Consider the following 27,174-nt stretch of genomic DNA (forward strand, 5'->3'; position numbering starts at 1 on the left):
GGTGATGTGTGTGTGTGTGTGTGTGTGTGTGTGTGTGTGTGTGTGTGTGTGTGTGTGTGTGTGTGTGTGTGTGTGTGGCGGAGAGGAGGAGGGGAGTGTGTGTGTGTGTGTGTGTGTGTGTGGGGAGGTATGCATGTGTGTGTGTGTGTGTGTGTGTGTGTGGGGGCGAGGTATGCATGTGTGTGTGTGTGTGTGTGTGTGTGTGTGTGTGTGTGTGTGTGGGTGGGTGGGTGGGTGTTGGTGGTTTGGTGGGTGGGGGAGAGGAAGGAGGGATGAATTTAGGTTGCAATGGATCGTGAATTCACAAACACACACACACACACACACAGTCACACACACACAAACGCGCGCGGGCGCATGCAAACACGCACACACACTCCTGCACATTACGAAATTGAGTCAATCCTATAAAAATGCAAATAGATAAATAAACAAATAAGTAAACACACACACACACACACACACACACACACACACACACACACACACACACACACACACACACACACACACACACACACTCACTCACTCACTCACTCACTCACTCACTCACTCACTCACTCTCTCTCTCTCTCTCTCTCTCTCTCTCTCTCTCTCTCTCTCTCTCTCTCTCTCTCTCTCTCTCTCTCTCTCTCTCTCTCTCTCTCTCTCTCTCTCTCTCTCTCTCTCTCTCTCTCTCTCCCTCTTTCCCTCCCTCCCTTACCCCTTCTCACAGTCTCATTAATGCCAGGTGCTTTCCTTCCCTCCCTCCTTCACCCTCCTCATCCCTGCTTTCCTCTCCTTTCCTCCTTCAATTCCACCCCTTCTCCCTCTCCCTCTCCCTCGCACACCATTCAGAAGTCTTGCTATCGGGGACTCAAGGCTGGGGGCGTACCGTTGGCAGCTTTCACTCCTCCCTAATTCTCCTCAAGATCTCGAACTTTGCAAAGGGTGAAAACTACTGCCGGATGTGAGCACCGATTAGGAAAGTTACTTCGAGTTAGATCATGTCAACACTGGTTTCTATGTGGGGAAATTTATATCAAGTATGGCAATTAGAGGGGAAGAGAGGAAGATAAAGGGAGAGAATAGGGGAAGAGTATAGGAGGGAATGGTATAAAGGAAGAACTAAAAAAAATGGTATGGGTATTATTATGAATAGGGAGAGGGAGATAAGGAAAGGGGAAGAAGGAAAGACGAGAGAGAAAGAGACAGAAAGGAAGGAAGGGGAGAGAAATATGTAGAGGTTTTAAAGGAAAAGGCTAAATGAATCAGAAACTAAATGTCCGGAATAGGAAGAGAGAAAAGAGAGAAGAGGAAAGAAAAGGAAAAAAGAGAGAGAAAGGGACAGAAATGAAGGAAAGAGAAAGAAGAAACGAGAGATTTAAAAGGAAACGTTAAAAGAATTGTAAGTGTTTGGAATAAGAAGATTGAGAGAAAAGAGAAAGGAACGAAAAGGAAAGAAGGAAGGAAGGAAGGAAGGAAGGAAGGAGGGGGTCAAGAGTTAATTAGCAAGAAATGAAGTTGACTATTAAGGGTTAAGAAGGAGAGAAAAGGAGAAGAAAAAAAGGAAAGGAGAAGAAAAGAAAGAAATAGCGACTTAAAGGGAAACTAAGTGAAGGACGGAGGTATTGGACGACAGGTGTTTGAGAGAGAGAGAGAGAGAGAGAGAGAGAGAGAGAGAGAGAGAGAGAGAGAGAGAGAGAGAGAAAGTTTGATGATTATCTTATTAGAATACGACTGCGTAGGTAAATTGACAACTCTATCTCTCTCTCTCTCTCTCTCTCTCTCTCTCTCTCTCTCTCTCTCTCTCTCTCTCTCTCAGCATATTTCAGACTCAGCGTTGAGGAAAAAGGGAAAAAGTGAGGGAATCTGAGGGAGGAAAAGGGGAAATAGCAAGCTAGGAATGTTAAGTCAATCAGTTTCAGCTGGTAGGGAAAGAGTAAGGGGAAAAAATCGTTCCTTTACCTTATTTCCCCTCGTGAGCTTAAATGGAAAGAAGAAACGGAATATAAAAAGGAAAAAAGAAACTGAAAAATACATAAAAATTTTGTGTAGCTTAGAAAGAGACTGAGATGGATATGTGTGTGTGTGTGTGTGTGTGTGTGTGTGTGTGTGTGTGTGTGTGTGTGTGTGTGTGTGTGTGTGTGTGTGTGTGTGTCAAGTGCCCGTGATCGTGACTCTGACCTACATTAACAACTGGAATTAGGAGGAGGAGGAGGAGGAGGAGGTGGTAGTGGTGGTGGTGGTGGTGGTGCAGCAGGAGGGGAGAGGGGAGGAGGAAGAGGCAAACGAGAAGGTGATCAAGGAAATGAAGGAGCAAGGGGAGAGAGAGAGAGAGAGAGAGAGAGAGAGAGAGAGAGAGAGAGAGAATGGAATTTTCTATAATCAGAATTTGCTTAATTTTATTTTCACATTTTCACTCTCTCTCTCTCTCTCTCTCTCTCTCTCTCTCTCTCTCTCTCTCTCTCTCTCTCTCTCTCTCTCTCTCTCTCTCTCTCTCTCTCTCTCTCTCTCTCTCTCTCTCTCTTCAACCACTATGATTATCATTATTATTTTTTTATTTTTTTATTGTTATTATTATCATCATTATTATTATTATTATTATTATTATTATTATTATTATGATTATGATTATTGTTATTATAATCATTATCATCATCATCATCATCATCATCATCATCATCATCATCATCATCATCATCATTTCTATCATTGTTATTGTTGCTATGTCCTTTTTTCTCTCTATTTCCATCTTTTTCCATTTTTACTTTCAACAATCACTAAGAAGAACAGCGCTGATAGAGAAAGAGGGAGGAGATGGTGATAGATAGAAGGAAGAGGAGGAGGAGGAGATAATTTGGCAGGCAGATGATAAGAGAGAGAGAGAGAGAGAGAGAGAGAGAGAGAGAGAGAGAGCATTGTGGAAGAAGGGTGTGTTTGTAATAGGAGGAGGAGGAGGAGGAAGAGAAGGAGGAGGAGGAGGAAGAGGAGGAAGAGGAGAAGGAGGAGGAGGAAGAGGAGGAGGAGGAGGAGGAGGAGGAGAGAGGAGGAGGAGGAAGAGGAGGAGGAGGAGGAGGAGGAGGAGGAGGAGGAGGAGGAGGAGGAGGAGGAGGAGGAGGAGGAGGAGGAGGAAACAGAATATCATCAATTGTCTGACGTGTGTTAGAGAGAGAGAGAGAGAGAGAGAGAGAGAGAGAGAGAGAGAGAGAGAGAGAGAATACGTTATGTCGTTATCTCCTAAACTCGTTATACACTCATTTGTTTTTATGTCTTTTTAAAATTTTGCTTTCTAACAATCTCATTAATCATTCTTTCTTCTTTGCTTTCCTTTCCTTTCACATTTATCTTCCTTTCTTTCAACTTTTCCTTTCTTTTTTACCCATTTTTTTCTTTTCTATTCTCTTTTCCTTTTATTCTCCTTTTGCTCTCCTTCCCACTCTCTTCCATGCTTCATATTCCAGTGTTTCTGTTCTTCTCCATCTTCCTTCCCTTATCTCCACACTGCTCTGTGATTTGTTTGTCCCTGCGCCTCTAATCGCCTTGTTTCCTTCCTTTGCATTCCTCACCTCCTTGTAATCCTATTCTCTGATTCTCTGTTTTATTTCTTCCTTTGTCTCGTTTCCCAAAGTTTACCTCAAAATATCGCCTTTTTTTTTTTTTTTTTTTTTCAACATAACATTTTCTCTGTCTATCAATTTTTGCTCCTTATTATTTACTCTTTTCCCTTTCAATTTTCATTTTTTATATTTTTTTACTCTATTTACTTCGTTTCGCTTCTTTAATTCTCTCTCCCATTTCCTTTTGATTATTCTTTTTCTTTCATCTTTCATTTTATTAGTCTTCGTCCATTATTTCTCTTTTGGTATCTATTCTTATTCTTCATTTTTCTCTCCACTCACCTCGTTTCATTCCCTTAATTTCCCTCTCTTTCATTCCTATTTTTCTTTTTCCTTTTCCTGGCTTTCAAATCTTGTGTCATCTTTACTTAATCTTTTAAAATACAACTAAACTTCAATATTTGTCTTTTCCCAGTCTTTTCTTTCTTTCACTCTCTTTCATTCATTTTTACATACTCTTCGTATCTTTCTTTTCTTTCTCCTGGCTTTCAAATTTCGTGTCATCTCTACCTTATCTTTTTAAAATACACCTTAACTTCATTATTTGTTTATCGTCTGTCTTTCACCCTTTTCAAATACTCTCCAACCTTCCTTTCTTGTCTTTAGCATCGCCCTTCCTTCCTAACCTTCCATTTCATCCATTTCCTTTACTTCAACACGTTTATCATACTTCAATTCATCCTTTACATTAACTTTCCTAGTCTCGTGTATCTTCTCTAATTTCTTGCTCCCTAGTGTCTGCGTTTCCATGTTCACTCTAGGTATCAATTCCATGTACCACTTTATCATCTCTAATGCATTCACATTTACTCACTGAACGACACATTAATCTTTTTTCCCACTATAACTCTTTCATGTGTCCCTGTAGAGTTTTATTACCAGTATTTCTCTTCCTCATCTTTAATTTCCTCATTTTATTCAAATTTACTTACTTATTGAGTGTAATGTATTCTCTCTCTCTCTCTCTCTCTCTCTCTCTCTCTCTCTCTCTCTCTCTCTCTCTCTCTCTCTCTCTCTCATATTATCTAATCTCCTTTATCGTGTTTAATCCTTTTGTTACATTCTCATTTTCTTACTTATTGACACTAGTGCATCTTCTCTCCTTTAATGTATCTTTCCTTCCTTTAGATCCTTATTAGACTCCTTTCTCAGTCTAATATATTTCTTTCCTTCTTTATACATGCTTATATATTGAGAGCCACTTATCTTGCTTCCTCCAATGTCTCTATCTCTATCTCTTTTTTTTTTTTCATGTCTAATCCCTTTGTTCGTCTCACATTTACTTATTGCCTCACATGAATCGTCTTTCCTGCGTTATACACGGTTACTTATTGATAGTCATCGATATTTCTTCTTCCTCCAATGCTCCTGTCTCTCTTTTTCCCCCTTTTTCATGTTTAATGCCTCCGTTACTTCCACATTTACTTGCTTGTCAGATGGATTGTCTTTCTCACTAATATATTTTTTCCTTCGCTATACACGGTCACCTATTGATAGTCGCTGATATTTCTTCCTCCAGTGTTTCTATCTCTCGTTTTCCCTTTTTCTCATGTGTAATATTTTGTTACTTCCGCATTTACTTGCTTATTGACGCACGGATCATCGTTCCCACTGTAATATATTTTCTTTCCTTCGTTATACACGCTTACCTATTGACTGATATTTCTTTCTTTAATGTCTCAATTTCTCGTTTTTCCATTTTTTTAACACCCATGGGTCGTCTTTCCCACTCTGTCTTTGTTCGTTATACACGCTTACTTACTGACAGTCATTAATATTTCTTCCTTTAATATCTCAATCTCTCAGTTTTCTCTGTTCTTTATATCTAGTCGCATTGTTACTCTCACTTTTACTTACTTATGGATCGTCTATCCTATTCTATTTCTTTCCTTCGTTATACACGCTTAATTATTGACAGCCACTTATCTCTCGTACTCTAATGTCTCTTTCTATCTCTCCCTTCAGTCTCGCACACCACGGATGACCTGGTCTTCATCTGGGAGCCTGAAGTCCCTCTGGTGGTGGACAAGAACATCGAACTCCCACAGCTGGACCTCGTTAAGAAGTTCACGGGAGACTGCACTCAGGTGTATTCCACAGGTGGGACGCTCAGTTAGTCTCCCATGTAGTGACGTTAGTTAGTTAGTTAGTCTTTCAGGGTTGTTAGGGGGGACACTCAGGTGGGCTGTTGGATTTCCGATTGGTCTGATGTGTTGTTTATTGTTTGGTCAGGGTGGGTCGTGTGTTTGCTTCTCCTTTTGTTGATCTCTCAGTCGGTTTATAGTTTATTCATTCTAATTGTTTGTCATTGGAGTGGTTTGTTTATTGGTCATTCATTGTGTTTACGAATTGCCTCGTTTCCTTCCCTTACATTCCTCAAGTCCTTTTAATCTCTTTGTTGTTGTCAGATCTCCCTCTCCTTTGTTCTCTTCATTCATTCTATATGTCAATATATTTGTCATTTAGTTTATCAGTCAATTCATCAGTCAGTCCATCAATCATACATTTTATCAATCAATAAATTAATGAGACGGTCTAATAAACAGTCTGTCAATGAACTAATCTATCAAACAGTCAGTCAATCAGTTAGTGGCAAACATACTTATCAGTCAGCTAGTCATTCTGTCAGTTAAGCCGTCACTCAGTCATTCATTCAGTCAATCAATCAGGTCAACCGCCACTCAGTCAGTCAGTTGTTATATTTGATTAGATTTTTAAGCAAAGGCAACACGATCACTTCTCTTCAGGTGTGTATTCCTGATAAGAGACCTCCCACATACATATTGCAGATAATTTAATCTCCACAGGTGAAATAAACAGTTATCTTTTTTCTTACGTAGAAGATCAAGTATTCTCTCGAATGGTTAGTTTTTCAAGGTCAGTGTCTCTTCAGGTCATCTTGGGTCACTTGAATAACCAGGTCACGTGCTCTTCTTACCTGTCCCGGCACAGGTCACGTTTGTAATGCGGTCAAAGTGGCTGTAAATGTTGTCATTTTTCATGGTGATCTTGACAAGTTTATGAGACTCAGTTTGTTGCTTCGAACCGTCAAGTGATGTTTCGTTTGGTTACATTTGTTCAATTTAGATTTATTTCTTTCTCTTTGGTATTGTGAGATGTAGTATTGAGTGGTTTGTTTCATTATTTTTTTTTTATTTAGTTTAGTTTGTTTTAAGTTATCTCATCTTATTGTATTTGTTTTAGTATTGATCACATTAATTTTAATTTATCATTTCATGTATTTTTTTTATTTACGTTTAGTTTTCTTTGATATGATTTTACTAATTTATATCCTGTTTCAAGTGATTTATTGTTCCATTTCACTCGTGCTTTTGTCTATTTCCTTTTTGCATATTTACTGTATTTATTTACCTGCGTCAGTCTCTCCTTGCAACACAATAGAAACCACGGATGGAGTTTACTTCTTGCCTCTTTTTTTGAGGAGTTGGAAAGTAGTGACATCCAGACAATAATTAGATTTTTTATAACTTGACATTTACGTAATTCACTAACCTCATTTTGTAGTCAGGTAAAATGTTCCTGTCTTCTTTTTTTCGTTCTCTCTCTCTCTCTCTCTCTCTCTCTCTCTCTCTCTCTCTCTCTCTCTCTCTCTCTCTCTCTCTCTCTCTCTCTCTCTCTCTCTCTCTCTCTCTCTCTCTCTCTCTTTTCTTTCTTTTGAATGACTGTCTCCAGAGGGATCATCTTGCTCTTCCATTTTCAAGTTTTATGTACATTCTGGCTCTCTGGCATATTTTAAAACTCTCTCTCTCTCTCTCTCTCTCTCTCTCTCTCTCTCTCTCTCTCTCTCTCTCTCTCTCTCTCTCTCTCTCTCTCTCTCTCTCTCTCTCTCTCTCTCTCTCTCTCTGGAAGCAAAAATTTATCACTATCCTCAAGCTTTCTTTAAATTTGCAACTCACATCAATTATTTCCCAAACTGTTCCTCGTTGGACACTCACAACCCGGACATATTTCCTTCACTTTACCTCCTCCTCCTCCTCCTCCTCCTCCTCCTCCTCTTGCAAGAAAAGTAAAGGAAAGGAAAAGTCTCCCTCAAAAGTTTCCTCGTAAATCTCCCATGAAGTGTGTTTCTTATGGTGATCTAAATAGTGTTTGATCCCTTATCTCATCGTCTTTTGATAACACTTTATGGTTTCCGCATCGATAGATAACACTTACTAGGGTAACTTTGTGTGGAAATCTTTCTAGGCTTCCTTTCTCTTCGTATTTTTGTATTTCTTTTGTATTTTTCACTGCCAAACATTTTTTTTCCCACTTGTAATTGCCTACCTGTTTTTTGACATTTTTTTTGCTCTTATACCAAAACACATCTGGAAGTAAATTGGTCGTGCTTTTTTTTTTTTTTTTTGAGATTCTCCATCCATAATTCATTCTTTTAGTGAATAGCTTACACTTTTATGTAGGAGGGGCAACAGCCAAGGGCAATAGAAGTAGGTATAAAGAAAGGTCCAACCGGTTATCATACTAAAAGGGCTTTTCCTCTTTCCTTTTCTTTGTATTTTCGTTGTGTGTTCTTTCCCTGATTTATGTGTCATAAAAAAATAACGAATGGATCTGTAGATTGAAAGAGGCAAAATTAACTTCATATCTTTCCTTTTATATGTGTCTGTGCGAACTATCTTTTTTTTTTTTTTTTTCGAGCGGTCTGAATGCTAATAATGAATGACCTTGGCAGTGAAAGAGATACATTTTTGTCTGCTGTGCCTTCTCCGTGACTGAACGTTGGCTGTTTTGTGAGCTGTAATTCCTTGTTTAAACACGGCAATTTGTTAACTCTCAAGCGTTGGATATGATTCATGAGTGAGTTTCATCTCAAAGTAAAGTTACATTTTCGTTTTGATCACTGAAATTGTGTTACGAGCAGTTTTACCAACGCTATCATTTTGAAATTTAATTAGATAGTGTGGCGTTAGTTTACAGTGTGATTTCTAAAGGTACATCTGATAGTTATAGAAGTGATCGTGCTGTTCAGGCGGCTTAGTAATTAAAGTTCTTATTTTTTCTTTATCTTTTGTTTAAGTTACTCGAATACCATATTTTCTTATTAGTTATAAATAAAAAAAAAAACTAAAACTCATCCGTACCTACCCATAGGGCGTTGGCCATGTCTGCCGTGAGACTATGCCAAATCTCCAATAAAAACAAACTACTCACTGTCCTGTAATCATAGCATTATAAAAAAACGTTCTCAGAACATTCAGAAACCTTAATTAAGTGGTAGATGATATAAATAATTGTCATATACGAAAATAAATTAAGCTAGTTCATATACATGGATGGTGATGTGTCATATCAGGTCTCTTCTGACTTCTTTTAGTGAAGTAGAGAACGATCATCACTCCGTTTTCTTTGAAGAAGGTACCGGTATAGCAGTGGCAACGTCGCACCCAAGAGGAGCCACACCTTGTGGGTAGCTACGGATGTTCTACTTATAGGTGTTTATAAACTGTTAATGTCCCTCTTCTGTTTTGTTCGTCTTCTGAAAGGTAATGTTTTTAGGAGGAAATTGTCGTCACATTATTTTTTCCTTTCCTTTCCTCTTTTATTAGTAACATTTTTAAAGTTTTACCTAGAAGAACGTTTTCTTGCTTTCCCTGCCTTTCTTTCTCTCTTCATTAATACCAAAACGTTTTCCTCTTTCTTTATCTTTTCATTGATACAAAAAATTTCCTCTTCCTTTCTTTCTGTTTTCATTGACGACAAAACGTTCTCCTCTTCTTTTCTTTCTCATCTGATATATTTACGCACTGAATCGTTCATTCTTTACCTCGCTCGCCCTCCTTTACTTCCTATTCAGATTGATATAGTCTAAAAGGATAAGTCTTGGAAACGTTCAACTCTTCCTTTCCTCACACCGATGGATAACGTTTAGGAAGTAACTCAGTCTGAAAACGTTCTCTCTCTCTTCTTTCCATCCTCCTCGTGAGCCGGAACTCCGAAGTGCTTGGCTCACGCTGACTGCACTGCCAAGACGTTTCTTTTCGGGTTAAATCATCTCTTTGAGTCTCCTTTAGGTCTGCCACATGTATCCCCCCCCTCACCCTCCTCCTCCTATCCCTGTCCTCCCTTCCTCTGTCTAGGATTGAGCCACTTCGAAACAGGTCTTTCATCAAGTCCTTTTTCCTAGAGCAGTGAGGCGCCCTTGGCCTTGCAGCGCGTTGAGCCAGAGGAGAGAGAGAGAGAGAGAGAGAGAGAGAGAGAGAGAGAGAGAGAGAGAGAGAGATGTTCCTGGAGGCCTGTGAAGAGAAATTGAGGCCTCAGGTGGGGAGTGGAGACCTGCAGGAGGAAGGCATGATGAGATGGAGGAACAGGAGGAGGAGGAGGAGGGAGAGGAGGAGCAGGGGTGGATGACTCAAATGTGGAGAGTAAATGTGGAGTTTAAATGCACGCACAAGTCAAAATGTGAAGTTTGTGAAGTGTAGACATGGCATCGTGGTAGAGGAGGAAGAGGAAGAAGAAGGAATAGAAGAAGAAGAAGAGGAGGAGGAGGAGGAGGAGGAGGAGGAGGAGGACAACTTGAATATGAAATGAAGATACGAAGATGGAGGTTGATTTGAAGCGAAATGCGGCATGGAAAGTGGATTGTGGAGGCTGTGCTGCATTTTGTGGTGGATGAAATGTGGTGCAGAGGAGATAGGAAAGGTGGAGGAAGGTGCGAGGTGGAGAAGGAGGACAGTGAAAGAGGAAGATGGAAAGGGATGTGGAAGAGCAGGAGATGAAGGAGGAGGAGGAGGAGGAGGAGAAGGAGGGTGGATAGACACGTGGAGAGAGAAATGAGATGAATGAGGTGGAGGAGGAGGAGGAGGAGGAGGAGGCTGTGAAGGAAGTGGAGGTTAAGGCGACTTTAAGCCCTCCACTCAAAGCTCCCTCGAGACGCACACACGCACGTACACGCACATGCACTCGCACGTATCAGATCTTCATTCATCATTCATATATTCATTTTGTGAGTCGCGTCGCTAGTGACTTGAAAAAAAAAGATATTATGCAATGAAAAGAGAAAATAAAGAAAAAAGTATTTAGAACAGAACGGATCGGACTCATCATTCTGAAAGAGAGAGAGAGAGAGAGAGAGAGAGAGAGAGAGAGAGAGAGAGAGAGAGAGAGAGAGAGAGAGACGCAGTTGTCGAGAGAACATGGGGGAAAAGAAAGATATGCAACCATGAGGAGGAAGAAGAGGAGGAGGAGGAACACGACAAAGAGGACGACTAAAAAGAAGAAGAAGAAGAAGAGGAGGAGCAAGAGGAAAAAGAAAACGAAAGAAAGAATAAGAACACGACAACGAGGACGACTAAGAAGAAGAGGAAGAGAAGGAGGTGGAGGAAGAAAGAAAAAACGGAAGAAAGAATAAGAAAAATGTAAGAAAGAGAGGTAGAAGATGGAGGAAAGGGAGAATGGTTTAAATGAACGTAGGGAAGAAAGGCATTTTAGTGTAACCGTGGAAACTTAATTCTCCTTTAATAATTTCCATTTAAAGCCCAGACGATTAATCCTTTTAAAATGTTCTCCTGGCTTCTATCTTAGAGGAGGAGAAGGAGGAGGAGGACAGGGGAGAGAGAGAGAGAGAGAGAGAGAGAGAGAGAGAGAGAGAGAGAAGGAGGAAAGCAGCAGGAAAGATATGGAAACTAGGAAGAGGGGAAAGGAAGATAGCAGAGAGAGAAAGAGAGAGAGAGAGAGAGAGAGAGAGAGAGAGAGAGAGAGAGAGAGAGAGAGAGAGAGAGAGAGAGAGAGAGAGTTAAGTTTGTTGGAGTGACCAAACAAGAATTCCTCCTCCTCCTCCTCCTCCTCCTCCTCCTCCTCCTCCTCCTTTTCTTTTGCATATTCGCTGACTTTGCCAAAAATTGTCAGTCAAAGTGAAGATTTGTATTGTTTGTAGAGAGAGAGAGAGAGAGAGAGAGAGAGAGAGAGAGAGAGAGGCGATGGGGTGTTGTTTGTGAAGATACATGGAGAGTTATGAGGGAGAGGAGGAGAGGAGAAAGAGGTGTGGTGGGGGGAGGATTGACAAGGTAGGAGGGGAGGTAATGACTGACGGAAGGGAGGAGGAGGAGGAAGAGGAGGAGGAGGAGGAGGAAGGAGTAACAATAGACCTGTGTTGGCTGGGAGGAGGAGGAGGAGGAGGAGGATGAAACCTTGATGGAGGAGCTGGGCAGTGGAAGAAAACATCAGAATTCGAAGAGGAGGAAGAAGAAGAAGAAGAAGAAGAAGAAGAAGAAGAAGAAGAAGAAGAAGAAGAAGAAGAAGAAGAGGAGGAGGACGAGGAGGAGGAGGAGGAAGAAGAAGATAATGAAGAAGAAGAAAAAAGGAGAGGAGGAGGAGGAGGAGTGTGGACAGTGCAAGAAAACATGATTTATAGGAAGGAAAAATAAAACAAAAAGCAAAATAGGAAACAAGGAAAACGTCTCTCTCTCTCTCTCTCTCTCTCTCTCTCTCTCTCTCTCTCTCTCTCTCTCTCTCTCTCTCTCTCTCTCTCTCTCTCTCTCTCTCTCTCTCTCTCTCTCTCTCTCTCTCTCTCTCTCTCTCTCTCTCTCTCTCTCTCTCAGCCTCCACCTCTCTGTCACTCGTTTTCTTTAAGGGGGAACACACCTGCCTGCTGTTACCTCGCTCCCTAATTAACTCTCCCAGGTAAATTTCGCCACCTGGAGGTAACGAAATTAAAACTCTGTGAGGGTTAAAAGAAAAGGAAAAAATCAACAACAATAACTTTTCCAAACTTTTCACATGCCGTCTACACTTTTAATTTTAGCTACTAAATTCCCACTAACTTCGCTGCAACTTTCTTTTCCAGCTCTGGCAAGGCTCTCCTGTAATGACACGCACGTTGAAGTAGGTCAGGCATGTTTATCCCCTGAGTCACTTTGAAAGCCTTAACTCAGGTAGTCTTTGTAATTCACGTCACTAACTTTCACTATAGGACTGATCAGGTCGTGTTTATCCCGGGCAGCCTCTTTGAAAGCCTTGAAGTAGACATTTCACTTGCATTTACACTCGTTAAGACAGGTGTGTTTACTCTGGCAGCCACTTTGAAAATCTTGACGTTGGTGGACTTTGCAATTCATATCTCTTAACTCACACATTAAAGGAGACGAGGCATATTTACTCCGCGAACCACTTTGAAAGCCTTGATGTACGCTGACTTTGCAGTTCATCTCTCCTAACTCACACATTAAAGTAGACGAGTCATATTTAGTCCGGGAACCACTTTTGAAAGCATTGAGGTAGACGTTTCATGTACATATCAAATACGTGTACATTAAGGCAGATCAGGCAGACTTACTCTCATTGCTACTTTAAAAACCTTCAGTAAAGTTTACTATTCACGTCTCACTAAGTCAGGTCAAACATGTTCGCCATCGCAGTTACTTTTTTACCCTAAACCCCTTAATACTGAGACGCATTTTATCTTAATTTTGGGGATGATTCGACGATTTTTTTTGCACTAGGAGGGGTCTATGGAGATCAAAAGATTAATGGCCAGTCTTTACTATTCTAATCCAAACATATAAAGCTATATAAAATTGCCAAATAGTAAGCAGAATGAATATGAAAGCGTGTTACGGTACTGAAGTGGTTAAAAGCCTTATAGATACCTTAGTACATGCAGCTCTCTCTTCAAAGCCTGAGATAAAAAGGAAGCGTAGCATGGAAGACAGGAAGAACGTCAGGCAATTTCAGAGCTGACAATAACAGGATGATAATTTTATGTTAATACATATCCAATCACTTTACACGTTTCTCATCCCAGCTCTCACATTTCTGACAATCATTCTCTCCTTCCAAGCGAGAAATTGTTACGAGTGCAATTATATCTTGAGTTTAGCTTCTAGAAAAACAAAACACACCCCTCCGTAATGCAGCAGATAAGATTGAGTCCAAATAAAACAGTAATTCGCTCAGTACAAAATAGAGTTACAACTACAATTAGATTTCGAAGAGAATTGACTTACCTTTACGAAATACAAGAATGAGATTGTCCAAGTGAAGCAATGCAATCAAAATACAATCAAGTCATGCAATGAGGCTCCGAAATGAATAATAATTTACCTCTTTCAAATACAAGAATGAAATAAAGGTTTAAAGCTATTCACTGGTCCAAAAAAAATGCCAGTCATACAAACATACAGACAGTTGTTTTTATGTGTGTCACGGGGCAATAGCTTCAGAAAAAGAAATGTAATAGTAGGGACACACACACACACACATACACACACACACACACACACACACACACACACACACACACACACACACACACACACACACACACACACACACAGAGAGAGAGAGAGAGAGAGAGAGAAAGGTAAAAAGTGTAAGTGGAAGGAAGTTTACTGTTTCGTAGTTTAATTTCAAAGACATCTTGATATTCCTGTCTTGAAATTAAGCTGAGAGATTCGAATTACACCAAGGAGAAGATTACCTGATGACAAAATTTACCTTCTCTCCTTCAATTACGCCAATAATACAACATTATATCTGGAAAATAAAAAAAAATAATTAAAAGAACAATAGCGAGTGAGAAAGTGAAATTAATCTTCCGCCCAGATCACCAGCCACTGCAGATTAATGAGATCAAGTTACCTGGTGGGGAAAAAAGTGCACTAATTGGTCTTGTGGGAGTATTAATCACGCTTACCTGTAGAAACGCAGATGTGACAGAACAGGTGAAAATTGTAAGGCGCGGCAGGTGTGTTTGATCTCAGGTGTTTTGCTAGAGAGAGAGAGAGAGAGAGAGAGAGAGAGAGAGAGAGAGAGAGAGAGAGAGAGAGAGAGAGAGAGAGAGAAAAAAGAGAGAGAGAAATATCACAGGGGAATTCACACCCACCCACTCACCAATACACACACACACACACACACACACACACACACACACACACACACACACACACACACACACACACACACACACACACACACACACACACACACACACACAGTATTCAGACGCAAGGAAAAAAATAATAATCACGAGAGCTACTACTTGTCTTGACGCCAGAGAGAGAGAGAGAGAGAGAGAGAGAGAGAGAGAGAGAGAGAGAGAGAGAGAGAGAGAGAGAGAGAGAAAGTCAGAGTCATGTCTTTTGATCCCTGTCATGGCGAACTGTTCCTTGGAGAATTATTACCTTGATGAAATATTGCAAAGGAAAACCCAAATAGAGAAGGAACACAAAGGAAGAAAAAACAGCAGCATACTTGTTGTCCTTTGTGGCTGTTTATAAGGAATAGATAGATAGATAGATAGATAGATAGATAGAGAGAGAGAGAGAGAGAGAGAGAGAGAGAGAGAGAGAGAGAGAGAGAGAGAGTGAGAATAATGATGGTTTTCAAATGAAGCGAGAAGACGGATGGATGGTGATGATGAGGAAGAGAAAGAGGGAGAAGATGATGGTGAGAGTTACGTGACGTAATAAAGAAAGGAATAAGAGAAAGAAGATGGGAGATGGAAGAAGGAGGATAATTGCAGAGACTGATGGATAGTGTAAGAAAGGATAACAATTTAGATGAAAGATAAGGAATTTGCTAGATAGAAATGAAGATAAGAAGAGAGAGAGAGAGAGAGAGAGCAATTTTTATGGGTACACAAGATGGTACATTCACTGGAGTATCTCTCTCTCTCTCTCTCTCTCTCTCTCTCTCTCTCTCTCTCTCTCTCTCTCTCTCTCTCTCTCTCTCTCTCTCTCTCTCTCTCTCTCTCTCTCTCTCTCGTGTCCTTTACTCCAACATTCTTGTAATTTTGTTTTTTCTTCTTCCCCTTTATAATTATCTCTCCCGTTTCTCTCTTCTCTTCTCCTTGTCTATATTTGTCTCCATTTTTCTTCGTTTCTGTCACATTCTCTCATCTCCACTTTATTCATGGTCTCCCTTCACCTCCTTCATCATTGTTATTGCTATTAACTCTCCTCCCTGTCTTGTTCCTCATTCTTTTCATCCTCTTCCTCTCTTCCTTGTTTTATCGCGTATCAGTTTGTTGCTTCCCTTGGTTTATTGTTTTATGTCTCTTTTTCCCTCTCCCTTTTTTTCTATTCTAGTTCGTTGACTTGATGTTATTTTGTTTTTCGTCTCTCTGTCTCTCTCTCTCTCTCTTCGCTTCTCTTTGTGTCTTGTTGTTAATTTCTCTTTTTCTCTTTACATTTTTTCATATGTGTTTGATTTCTTTCACCTCATTGCACTTTGCTTATTAATCTTTCGTGTGTTTGTGTGACATTTTTATTCAGTGCTTATGAGTTTCTTTGTGAATGACAGTCGAATCTTTCTTTCATTCTTTTCTATTCTTGTATTCTTTTAGTTCATTATTTTTCCATTATTTCTTTATTCATCTCCATTGCTTTACCTCACACTATCTATATGTCTGTCTATCGATTTATTTATCTATCTTTCTATCTATCTATCTATCTATGTTTCTTTCTATGTTTGTCTACCTTTTGTTTCTATCTATGTCTATCTATCTATTTAGCTGTCTGTCTGTTTATTAATCTTTCTATCTCTCTAGCTATCTCTTTATTTATATATCTATCTATCTGTCTGTCTATATCTATATCTATCTATATGTCTGGCTATCTTTCGATCTGTTCATATATCATTTTTTATTCTTATCTCTTTTATTTCGTTATTTTTCTATTAATGTGTCTTTTCATTCATATCCATTGCCTTACTTCACACTATCTATATGTCTGCCTATCGATTTATTTATTTATCTATCTCTCTACCTATATTTCTTTTGATGTTTGTCTACCTCTCTTTCTACCTATCTTTCCTATCTATTTATCTACCTGTTTAGCTGTTTGTCTATTCATATCTATCTAGCTGTTTATCTCTCTATCTCTATATCTATCTATCTGTCTCTATCATTCGATCTGTTCATGTCATTTATTTTATTCTTATCTATACATATCTTCACCTTCTTGCTTCCCTTTTTTTTTTTTTCTGTATATTCAATTCACTTTCCGTCCTTCAATCTTTCCTCCATTCCTTCCTTCCTTCTCCGACTCTTCTGCCAATCAGCCTGTATTGTTAAGCACGTCTATGCTCCCTTCCACCCTCCACTTTTCCTCTCCTTCCTCTCCTCCACACTTCCCTTACCTCATTCCTCTTTTGCCACTCTCCCATTTTTCCCTTCTTCCTGCCTTTCGATTTTTCTTTCCCTTTTTCCATTTTCCACCTTTCTTCGTCTCCCTCTCTTTTCACCGTTTCTCTCCCAGCTCACCTGTTTCTTTGTCTATCCCCAGCTCTCTCTCTCTCTCTCTCTCTCTCTCTCTCTCTCTCTCTCTCTCTCTCTCTCTCTCTCTCTCTCTCTCTCTCTCTCTCTCTCTCTCTCTCTCTCTCACCTGCTGCCAGAGTAATTAAGCATCATTAAGGTATTTGTCTCTCATTTACCTGCGTTAATTTACGAGTACATCTGAAGTCTTTACCTGGAAGGACTCAAATCACAAAGATGTACTAGTTAGAGGAGGAGGAAGAGGAAGACGAGGAGAGGAAGGAGAAGGTGAGGGAGAGGGAATACGTAATTCTACTTTTCTCTTTTCGAATTCCTGTACCGTAGAGTCTTTTAAGGTAATGTAAAAGTCGTTAATGAGACTTGAATAAAAAATGGTATATAGAGTAAGTGAGCTGAAGAAGAAGGAGGAGGAAGAGGAGGAGGAATACGTACTTACTTTTGTTTTTTTTTTTTTTTAGTTTGAATAAGAAAAAAATTAGTAAAAGAATGTAATAAAAAAAAAATCAAACCTAAAGTAAGTCAGTGTCTCCGCCTCTTTTTTTTTTTTTTTTTTTTTTTTTTTACTATAATGTTTTTGAAAGAAAATTGACGGTTCCCAGAAGAAGGTTTCCCAGCCCCACTTGTATCCCCAACACACACACACACACACACACACACACACACACACACACACACACACACACACACACACACACACACACACTACATGAGTTATTCGTCTCCCTTCAAACAAGATGTAAAGGGAAAAAGTTTGATACTTCTACAGGAAAAAAAGATTAAAAGTCCAGCCTTGAACGTCACGTCCTTTTGAGCAACGCGCTTTGAGAGAGAGAGAGAGAGAGAGAGAGAGAGAGAGAGAGAGAGAGAGAGAGAGAGAGAGAGAGAGAGAGAACATCATCTTCAAAGACAGACGACCACACTCATAACTGATATTGTTCTGTGTGTGTGTGTGTGTGTGTGTGTGTGTGTGTGTGTGTGTGTGTGTGTGTGTGTGTGTGTGTGTGTGTGTGTGTGTGTGAAGTGCGCACGCGAAACGGAGAAAAATGTGTATATATGATGACGGGAAAGAAATAAAAAAGAAATGGAATGTGGGAAAATTTATGTATTGGACCACTTCTTTCTCTTCTTCTATCTTCTTCTTCTTCTTCTTCTTCTTCTTCTTCTTCTTCTTCTTCTTCTTCTTCTTCTTCTTCTTCTTCTTCTTCTTCTTCTTCTTCTTCTTCTTCTTCTTCTTCTTCTTCTTCTTCTTCTTCTTCTTCTTCTTCTTCTTCTTCTCTTCTCTTCTTCTCTCTTCTCTCTTCTTCTTCTTCTTCTTCTTCTTCTTCTTCTTCTTCTTCTTCTTCTTCTTCTTCTTCTTCTGAGATGCTTCGAATATTATTAATTTAACACACATTTGGTAATTTAACAGGTAAGAACAGGTAACTTTCTCTTGATTGCAGGTGCCTGTGTATAGAATTGACCCTCAACAGATGCTTCTTTTAGTAATACCATAAGCTCTGGAACTCACTACCTGCTTCTGTATTTCCATCTTTCTATGATCTGAATTCATCTATTAGGAAAGTTTCAAGACATTTACCACTTTCTTCTGGCGAACTCTCTCGAAGCAACACGGGAACTGGAAACTAACTGGGCCTTTTTCTATTATTTTTTTTTATTTTCTACTTTTTTTTGTAGCCCTAGGTCAGTTTTCTCCTCTTACATAAAGGAAGAACTAAAACTAACTACCTATAATCAAAACAATGGAATAATGCATGTGTACTTAATTAAAAGGTAGGAACAGGTAACTTTCTTAATAACAGGTAACCACGTGCTCTTACATTTTACGTATAATCAAAACAAACTATCTAAAAGCAAGGTAAAAAGGCAGGTGTACTTAGTTAACAGGTAGAAACAGGTGACCACGTGCTATTACTATTACTATATAATCAAAACAAGGTAATAAGGCATATGTACCTAATTAGAAGGTATAAACAGGTGATACTTTCATAATTACAGGTAACCAAGTGTTATTGTTACTACCATAAGGCATATGTACTTTAATCGACAGGTAGAATCAGGTAACTTTCTTAATTACAGGTAACTTCACGTGCCTGGAGATCGTGTTCACATTTAAACGGCGCCTGGGGTACTATTTGTTCCACACGTACATTCCCACCTGTCTCATTGTCATCATGTCCTGGATCAGTTTCTGGATCAGACCCGAGGCTGTCCCGGCGCGTGTCACCCTGGGCGTCACCTCTCTCCTCACTCTGTCCACCCAGCACGCCAACTCACAGAAGTCCTTGCCGCCTGTGTCCTACATCAAGGTGTGTGCGTGTGTGTGTGTGTGTGTGTGTGTGTGTGTGTGTGTGTGTGTGTGTGTGTGTGTGTGTGTGTGTGTGTGTGTGTGTGTGTGTGTGTGTGTGCTCTCTCTCTCTCTCTCTCTCTCTCTCACCTTAAAACCTTACACGCTTTTCTCGTCCATCCATCTTCCTTTCTCGCTCCTTCTTTGCCCCTCCTGCTCCTCCACCACTTCTTCTCATTCATCTCCCCTTCCTTCCTTCCTTCCTGCCTGCCTTTCCCTTGCATCCCTTCTTCCCTTATTTATGTGACTGTGTGTGTGTGTGTGTGTGTGTGTGTGTGTGTGTGTGTGTGTGTGTGTGTGTGTGTGTGTGTGTGTGTGTCTCTCTCTCTCTCTCTCTCTCTCTCTCTCTCTCTCTCTCTCTCTCTCTCTCTCTCTCTCTCTCTCTCTCTCTCTCTCTCTCTCTCTCTCTCTCTCTCTCTCTCTCTCTCTCTCTCTCTCTCTCTCTTTTTGTACTAATTTCCACTTTCCATATTTACTACCAAGCCTTTTTTTGTCTCAACATTCACACTTTTTACTTTGAAACTTTTTGCATTTTTTTTTTTTTTTACTGCTTCCCCTTCAGCTCATTTCACGTCACTTCGTTTCATCACTCACTTTTACTACTCTCCACTTTACTACCACTAATTTCCCTTCACTACCTTCCTTTACTGCGTACTTTTCAGCTGGCCCTCTCACATTACCTCACTCTATACCCTTACTCCGCTCCGTCCTCACAAACGCTTTTTTTCTTTCACTAAGACTGTGTTCAAAGGCCACAAAGACGACTAGCCGGGTTTCAAAGACTATTTCTCTTGTTAATAATAATGAAGTCTTGTTATCTTGTCACTCGAACTGTAAAAAACATACTTAAAAACATGTATGACTTCAATTAGAGCCTTCTGAAAATGGAGGTGCGTCGTGTGAATGTGTTTGAGAATATAGATCTCCTTTACTTTTCCTCCCTCAGGCTATCGACGTGTTTATGTCTTCTTGCACCGTCTTCGTGTTCTTCTCCCTGATGGAGTACGCGCTGGTCAACGTGGTGCTGGGAGATGTGCCCGAGGAGCCTGACTCTTTAAGGAGGGTGCGGTCCCGTGCTTTGCTCCATGTAACTCCCCATCAGGTAAGACTTAACGCCTCTCTTAACCCCTTCCCTGCTTTTCGGCATGTTCTATCGCTGTTTTCCTAGAGTTGGCAGCATGTACGAGTCTCCTTAAGTTGTTTTTTTGCCCCTTGCTTCTTCCAATACCACCACCATCACCCTCTTCTTCCTCTTCTTCTTCTTCTTCTGTCGTGTTGTGTTCTTTTACATAATTCCCTGTATTTTATATTTTTTTAAGGAGAGTTAGAAAGGACAAGACAGATCTTATTTTTATCTATGTTTTCCTGCCAGTGTTATAGAGAGAGAGAGAGAGAGAGAGAGAGAGAGAGAGGATATGGGTAAGTGATGTTACGTTTGTCTTTTGGTGTTTTTACGAGCTCTTTCCGCTCTCTCTCTCTCTCTCTCTCTCTCTCTCTCTCTCTCTCTCTCTCTCTCTCTCTCTCTCTCTCTCTCTCTCTCTCTCTCTCATTATTCCCCACCATTTCTCCTTCCTCCTCCTCCTCCTCCTCCTCCTCCTCCTCCTCCTCTTTCTTCTTTACTATTATTCCTTTATCTTATTGTCACCTTCCATTTCTTCTTTCCTTTCTCCTCTTATCCTTTCAGTCCTCTCCTCATTATCTCTCCTTATCTCTTCTTATCCCTTACTCTCTCGCGTCTCCTCTCATCTCCCTCTCTTTGTTCGCTTTCCTTTCCCGTTTCAAGCTTTGCGGCTCCTCTTCTCTTTCTCCTCATATGTCCTCTCCATTTCTCTTCTCTTTCTTCTTACTATTCATATGCCTTTAAGCTTTTTCTGCAGTCTCGCTCTTTTCGTTTCCTATCTTTTTTTTTCTCTCTCTCTTGTTTTTAGATAAACATGCAAAATTTTTAAGCAAGTAAAAACGAAAAAAAAAAACTTCTAAAACTTAAAGAAAAAAAAGTCTTTGTTATCTATGGTGAAGGATAACTCATTCAACCAAATTTCCTCCCTTTTTCACTCACTCACTCGCTCACTCACTCACTCACTCACTCACTCCCTCTCTGTTCCTTTTCTTCTTCCCTCTGGCACCTGACTTACTTTCCTCTTACCTTCCTTCTCCCCTGCCCCAAAGGACTCCAAGCTCGGGGGAGTGTCGGAGTGTCTCAGCGCGGAGCAGTCACCTGTCCTCGGGGGAAACAAAGAAGGGGCCTCTGCTGCTCCTCCGCCGCTACACTCCAAACGCCGCACAGTGTCCTCGCCAGCACTGCAGCGGCGTGTTAATGGGAGGAAACCCAACTGTCAGCCTGAGGTAAGCTTTTCTGCAGGAGAAAACAGCAGGGAAATGATTGAAGTGTCAGAAGGAAAAAGATAAAATACTAGGAAAAAGAAAGGTAGCATTTTTGAAGGGAAACTAAAGGACATGTGAGGTGATGGGAAAGAAAAGGCACTGAAGAGAAATGAATGAAGATGATTATGTCATCCTGAAGGAGGAAACAAGAGGGAAAATAATTGAGGCGTTGAAAAGAAACGAACATTTTTTTTTTTTTTTTTCAGTAGAAGTTCAAATGATGTGGTGAGAACAAAGTACTTAAGAGAAATAAAAGTTGAGGAAAATGGCTTTCTACAGGAGGAAAAAAGAGAGGAAATAAATGAGGTAAAAAATATACACTAAATTATATTACAGCTACAGTACAAAGGAGGTGATTAGGGGAAATAAAAAAAAAAGATAAAGGAAGGTGGAAGGAAACAAAAAAGAATTGGGAAAAAAGTGAACTGGAAACTATGGAAAGAAAAATATGAGGAGCATTAAAAGAACGAGTGTTGTGGTGGAAACAAAAGGTACTTAAGGGTAATAAGGTAGGTAGATGGAGATGGGAGGAAACAAACTAATGGAGGGAGAGAGAAATGGTCTGGAAATTAAAAGGAAGGAAAACATTTGTAGCATTACTAGTATGACATCACGATGGGAAAAAGTACCTAAACATAAGGCAAATGAAATAGAAGGAAAAAGGGGAAAAATAGAGAAGGAAACGTAACCGAGATGTGGAAAAAATGATGCTAAATGGAATAAAGTTAAGAAATCACGAAGGGAAAAAAGGAAATAAATAGAGAAGTAAATATAACCATGTAGGAAAAACTAAGAAAGCTAAAAGGACAAAATAAAAAGATACTAGAGGAAAAAAAAAGGAAAATAAGGAATAAGACAAAGAAAAATGTACGTGTAAAGAAAAAGAACTGAAGAAATAAAGAGAAAAATAATAAAACGAGGCATTAATATGATAGAGAGAGAGAGAGTTTGTAAAAAAATAAAATAAAATAAAATAAAATAAATGAAGATAGAGAGGGAAAAAAAAAAAGCGATCCTATGTGTGGTGGTAAGATTTCACAAAAGGAAAAATTAAACTAACATACGACTCAAGGAAAGAAAGGAAAAAAAAACATCAAAAGCTATAAAAATACAAACAAACACGCACGTCTATGTGAGGAAAAAAGAGGAAACACTTTTATCACACACCAGAAGGAAAGCAAAGAGGGGAAAAAAAGAACTAATATACGCAGAAGAGAAGTGGAAAAAAATATCAATAAAAGTGAGAGAAGGCGTAGTGAGGGGAAAAAAATTGCATAGGGAAAGAATGTGGAGGAAAGAGGAGGAACTGAGGGGAAATCTCGTAAGGAGGGAAAAAGGTACTAATTGGATATAGCAGTTAAGAGAAAGGTGATTACGTGGGATGATGGAGGAGGAGGAGGAGGAGGAGGAGGAGGAGGAGAAGAAGAAGAAGAAGAAGAAGAGAAGAAGAAGAAGAAGAAGAAGAAGAAGAAGAAGAAGAAGAAGAAGAAGGGCATTGGGGAGAAAAGGATATTGATAGAAGAGCAAAGAGAAGAAAAACGATAACAAAAACAAGAAAGAAAAGTAGTAGGAAGATAGATAGGAAACGAAGAAGATAATGATGATACTGATGATGAACAAGGAGACAGAGAGAGAGAAGACAGACAAACAGACAGACAGACAGACAGACAGACAGAGAAAAAAAAGATTAGCAAGACCAAACAAAATGCATATGAAACTAAAAACCAACAAATGAATGATGTTATTGAAGTTATTGAAGAAGTACGACACTTAGTGAAGACGGTACGAAGTCGAGAATGGGCAAGTAGGCTGAGTTACAATGAACTTGAGAATATTGTGAGGAAGAAAATATAATGAAGAGGAATAACAGAAGACTTGTATATGACCCTCACCCGTAAAGGAGGAGGAGGAGGAGGAGGAGAGAGAAGAAGAAGAAGGAGGGAGGAAAGGGTGATCAGAAGGAGTGGTAAGGCGAGGAGAAGTCTGAAAACAAAGATACGAGAAGAGAAAATAAGAGAAGACGTATGATTCTTGTGTTTGAAATTGAGTTACGTGTTTTCGTTTCTCTCTCTCTCTCTCTCTCTCTCTCTCTCTCTCTCTCTCTCTCTCTCTCTCTCTCTCTCTCTCTCTCTCTCTCTCTCTCATCTATCTATCTATCTATCTCTCGTTTTTCACATTTCACAAACCAAATTTAATGTTTTTGTAATTTTTTTCTTTCATCTCGTGTAACTTGTTTTTGTTCTCTCTCTCTCTCTCTCTCTCTCTCTCTCTCTCTCTCTCTCTCTCTCTCTCTCTCTCTCTCTCTCTCTCTCTCTGCTACTCATCGTACTATTTATAACGCACAGACTTCGACGAAACTAAAAAAAATAATATATAGCAACTTTCAAGACAAGAAGCAAAATTGAGAGAGAGAGAGAGAGAGAGAGAGAGAGAGAGAGAGAGAGAGAGAGAGCAAAGAGAAAGAAAAGGAAGGGGAAAAGAAAACGAAGCGCCGTATGAAAAGAAAATGAGGCTTCGGAACACTTCGAAATTGAAAGTAAATAGTCTGGGATGAGGGAGATTAGCCCTGAAAGAAGCATAATGAACGTTTTCCGCTCCCTAAAGCAAGCGTGATGAAAACTGCCGGGCCCGGGAGAGAGCATAATGGCGGATCCTAAAAACCGAAGGGAATGAGCGTAATGGAATTGGAAGGCCCAGAAGTGAGCGTGAGGGAGCTATGGAACCCTTAAGTCAGCATCATAAACAAGGGCGAGACGGTAAGAAGCATACTGGTCGCTTCTCGAGGCCCTGCAATGTGGATCGAGGGTTTGTTGCCCTTGAATGGGGTGTAACCGAGCAGAAAGGCCCTGGAGTAAGCTTAGACTGTGAATTTGAACAAAGAACAAGACTAGTGAGGAAAATTATAGGACTGTCTAGCCTCTATGAACGAGTTGCGAAGCCCTGTAGTGAGGATAGGAGAGTGTTCAGCCCCTTACGAAGTATAACTAAGCAGAAAGGCCCCTGGAGCAAGCATATATGTTAATATGTAACAAACTACGTAACAAACATTTAAAGAGAAATTACAACAACAACAACGATAACAGTCATAACTACAATGATAATAACAATAATAATAATAATAATAATAATAATAGTAGTAGTAGTAGTAGTAGTAGTAGTAGTAGTAGTAGTAGTAGTAATAATAATAACAACAACAACAACAACAACAACAACAACAACAACAACAACAACAACAACAACAACAACACTAAAGGTTTATCTTAATTAACACATATTTTAAGATTATGAACAAAGAAGCAAGACAGCATCACATCTTTTACCAGCGATAGAACACTGGCAGCTCTCAACTCACCCTAGTAAAGTTTGCGAGGCCCTGCGAGAAGCATATAACGTGAATGAGAGCCCTGGAATGTGCATAAAAACCTCAGTGCCCTGTAGTAAGCGTAGTAAAAATGTGGCACTTCCCCTTAAGAATTATGCGACGTGTCTGAGGCTCTGAAGTGAGCATAAAAAATGAGAGCCGTGAAATAAGGGTAATAAAGTGTGCAGGCCATGTAGGAAGCATTCGACTTGTTTGTGGCCCTGGAGTAAGGATAGAGAATGAGACTTGGCAACGGTGGTAAGACTCGCCAGGCCCTGTAGTAAGCATAGGGTAACTCTGAGAGGCCCCGGAATAGGTATAAAAGAGGTGGAGCTTGATGGTACAGCTTCCGTGATTTTTCTTTTCTACTAATATTCACTTCCTCTCCCACTTAGCCTTCACTTGTCCCTCTTCCTCTCTCACTGTATTTTTTTTCCTCTCCGTTGTTGGTGGTGGTGGTGGTGATGGTGGTGGTGATGCAGTGTTGCTCTTACAACTTATGTAAGGGAAAGAGAAAGAAAGACAATAACCACTACAAGGCTTATTAGTCCATCTGGTAAACAATATTCTCTCCAGTAGTAGTTTTATAGGTTGGTATATGCCTCTGTAACGGTTCCCCTTTCCCTCTTCGCCACTATAGGATGTTTTATAGGATGTTCTGCGGACGTTGGATGGTGAGGCGAACATCCACACCCACACCCACATCTAGTGCAGCTGTCCTAATTAGTCTTTAATCCCTTCAATACTGCGACACATTTTTACCTCGAGATTTGTGTACAATTAGATCATTTTATTGACATTAGAAAGAGTCTATGGAGGCCAGAAAATTAATGGCAACAGTTTCCGCTATTCTAATCCCCACATAAAATTTTAAAGCTGTATAAGATCAGCAAATAGTTAGCAGAATGAATATGGAAACGCGTCATGGAACTCAAGGGATTAATGAGGAGCCGCAATCACAAACATCCCAATGCCTTACCTGATCTGTTTTTATAAGAGGGTCTAGTAAAAGTCGATAGAGCTCTTGAAGATTTTTTTCATAATTCCAAAGATAGATTGATAAGGATTCTGCATCATCAATGGGAAAGACTCTCATGGGAACCAGACTAATCATCTCCGTGGCCTTTGAAAATGCTCCTGATGAGGACAGAGGGTTTCAGTATGAGCTTTGGTCTTGCTCAGGATAGTAGCAAGGACAAGAAGGAAAAGGAAGAGGAGGAGGAGGAGAAGGACAGCAAAAACAATAACTACTACTACTACTACTACTACTACTACTACTACTACTACTACTACTACTACTACTACTACTACTACTACTACTACTACTACTACTACTACTACTACAAAAGTATACCTAACGCTAACATAACCACTTAAGACAGCACGTTCGTATCCTCCAACATCTTAACATCTCATCTTAATGATTTATAATAGCTAGTTATGGTAGTAACTGCGGCTTTCAAGTGTACCTTTAGGACTGTTGATAGTGAAGGAAAGGAATCTACATCATAAGAATATCAGGAAACGAGGGAAACTACAGGAAGTCATTGGGCCTACACATATCAATCAGGGGGGATGAAAAGAATCATAAGAACACGATTGCTCAATTTTATAGCCTTTGAAAATGGTAGCGGAGAGCCAAAAGTGTTTAGAAATACAGGCACTGCTGCATTCACACACCATTCCGGGAACTTAATGGACGTGTTATGCCAGAGACCGGAGCGTGACAGCCAGGTAAACCATATTAGGCGCTAAAGGATCAACTCTCCCAAGTCCCGTATTTTGAAACGCTTTCCTCTATCGCCACGACTATCTTTAAAGGTGACGAAGGTGATTTATCCTGTCACTATATAGAACCGTACAAACATTCTTAAAAACCCCTACAACTTTAGAGCTTTTTGAATGAAGTGTTTAAACGGGTTCTCAAGAGTATCAATTTTATCCTATCAATAATCTAGAAATCTTGCTAATCTGTTACTAGAACCGTACAAACAGTCCTAAAAACCCGTATAACTTTATTTTTTTTTTTCAATAAAGTGGTTAACCGAGCTCTCAAGAGTATTCACCCTGTCAGTAATATAGAAATCTTACTATAAGGTATCACTGAAACCGTACAAACATTCTTAAAAACCCCTATAACTTTAGACCTTTTAAATGAAGTGATTAGACTGGTTTTCAAGAGTATTCATCCTGTCAGTAATGTAGAAATCTTGCTAATCTGTCACCGGAACCTTAAAAATATCCTTAAAAACCC

The 27,174-nt window shown here is 39.8% G+C and overlaps 1 protein-coding gene across 3 annotated transcripts in view; it reads left to right on the top strand.

Annotated features, from left to right (window-relative positions):
- The window catches only part of LOC123502681 (glycine receptor subunit alpha-4-like), a 174,742-nt gene that overhangs the window by 136,496 nt on the left and 11,072 nt on the right, over nt 1–27,174 (top strand). For all 3 annotated transcript variants that reach the window (XM_045251855.1, XM_045251857.1, XM_045251856.1), the window contains exons 8-11: nt 5,565–5,699; nt 18,907–19,136; nt 20,121–20,276; nt 21,344–21,520. In XM_045251855.1, the coding sequence (XP_045107790.1) occupies nt 5,565–5,699; nt 18,907–19,136; nt 20,121–20,276; nt 21,344–21,520 (698 nt within the window). The remainder of the gene's footprint in view (nt 1–5,564; nt 5,700–18,906; nt 19,137–20,120; nt 20,277–21,343; nt 21,521–27,174) is intronic.

This window comes from Portunus trituberculatus, chromosome 12 (genome assembly GCF_017591435.1).
Source record: "Portunus trituberculatus isolate SZX2019 chromosome 12, ASM1759143v1, whole genome shotgun sequence".
Classification (NCBI taxonomy): Eukaryota; Metazoa; Arthropoda; class Malacostraca; order Decapoda; family Portunidae; genus Portunus; species Portunus trituberculatus.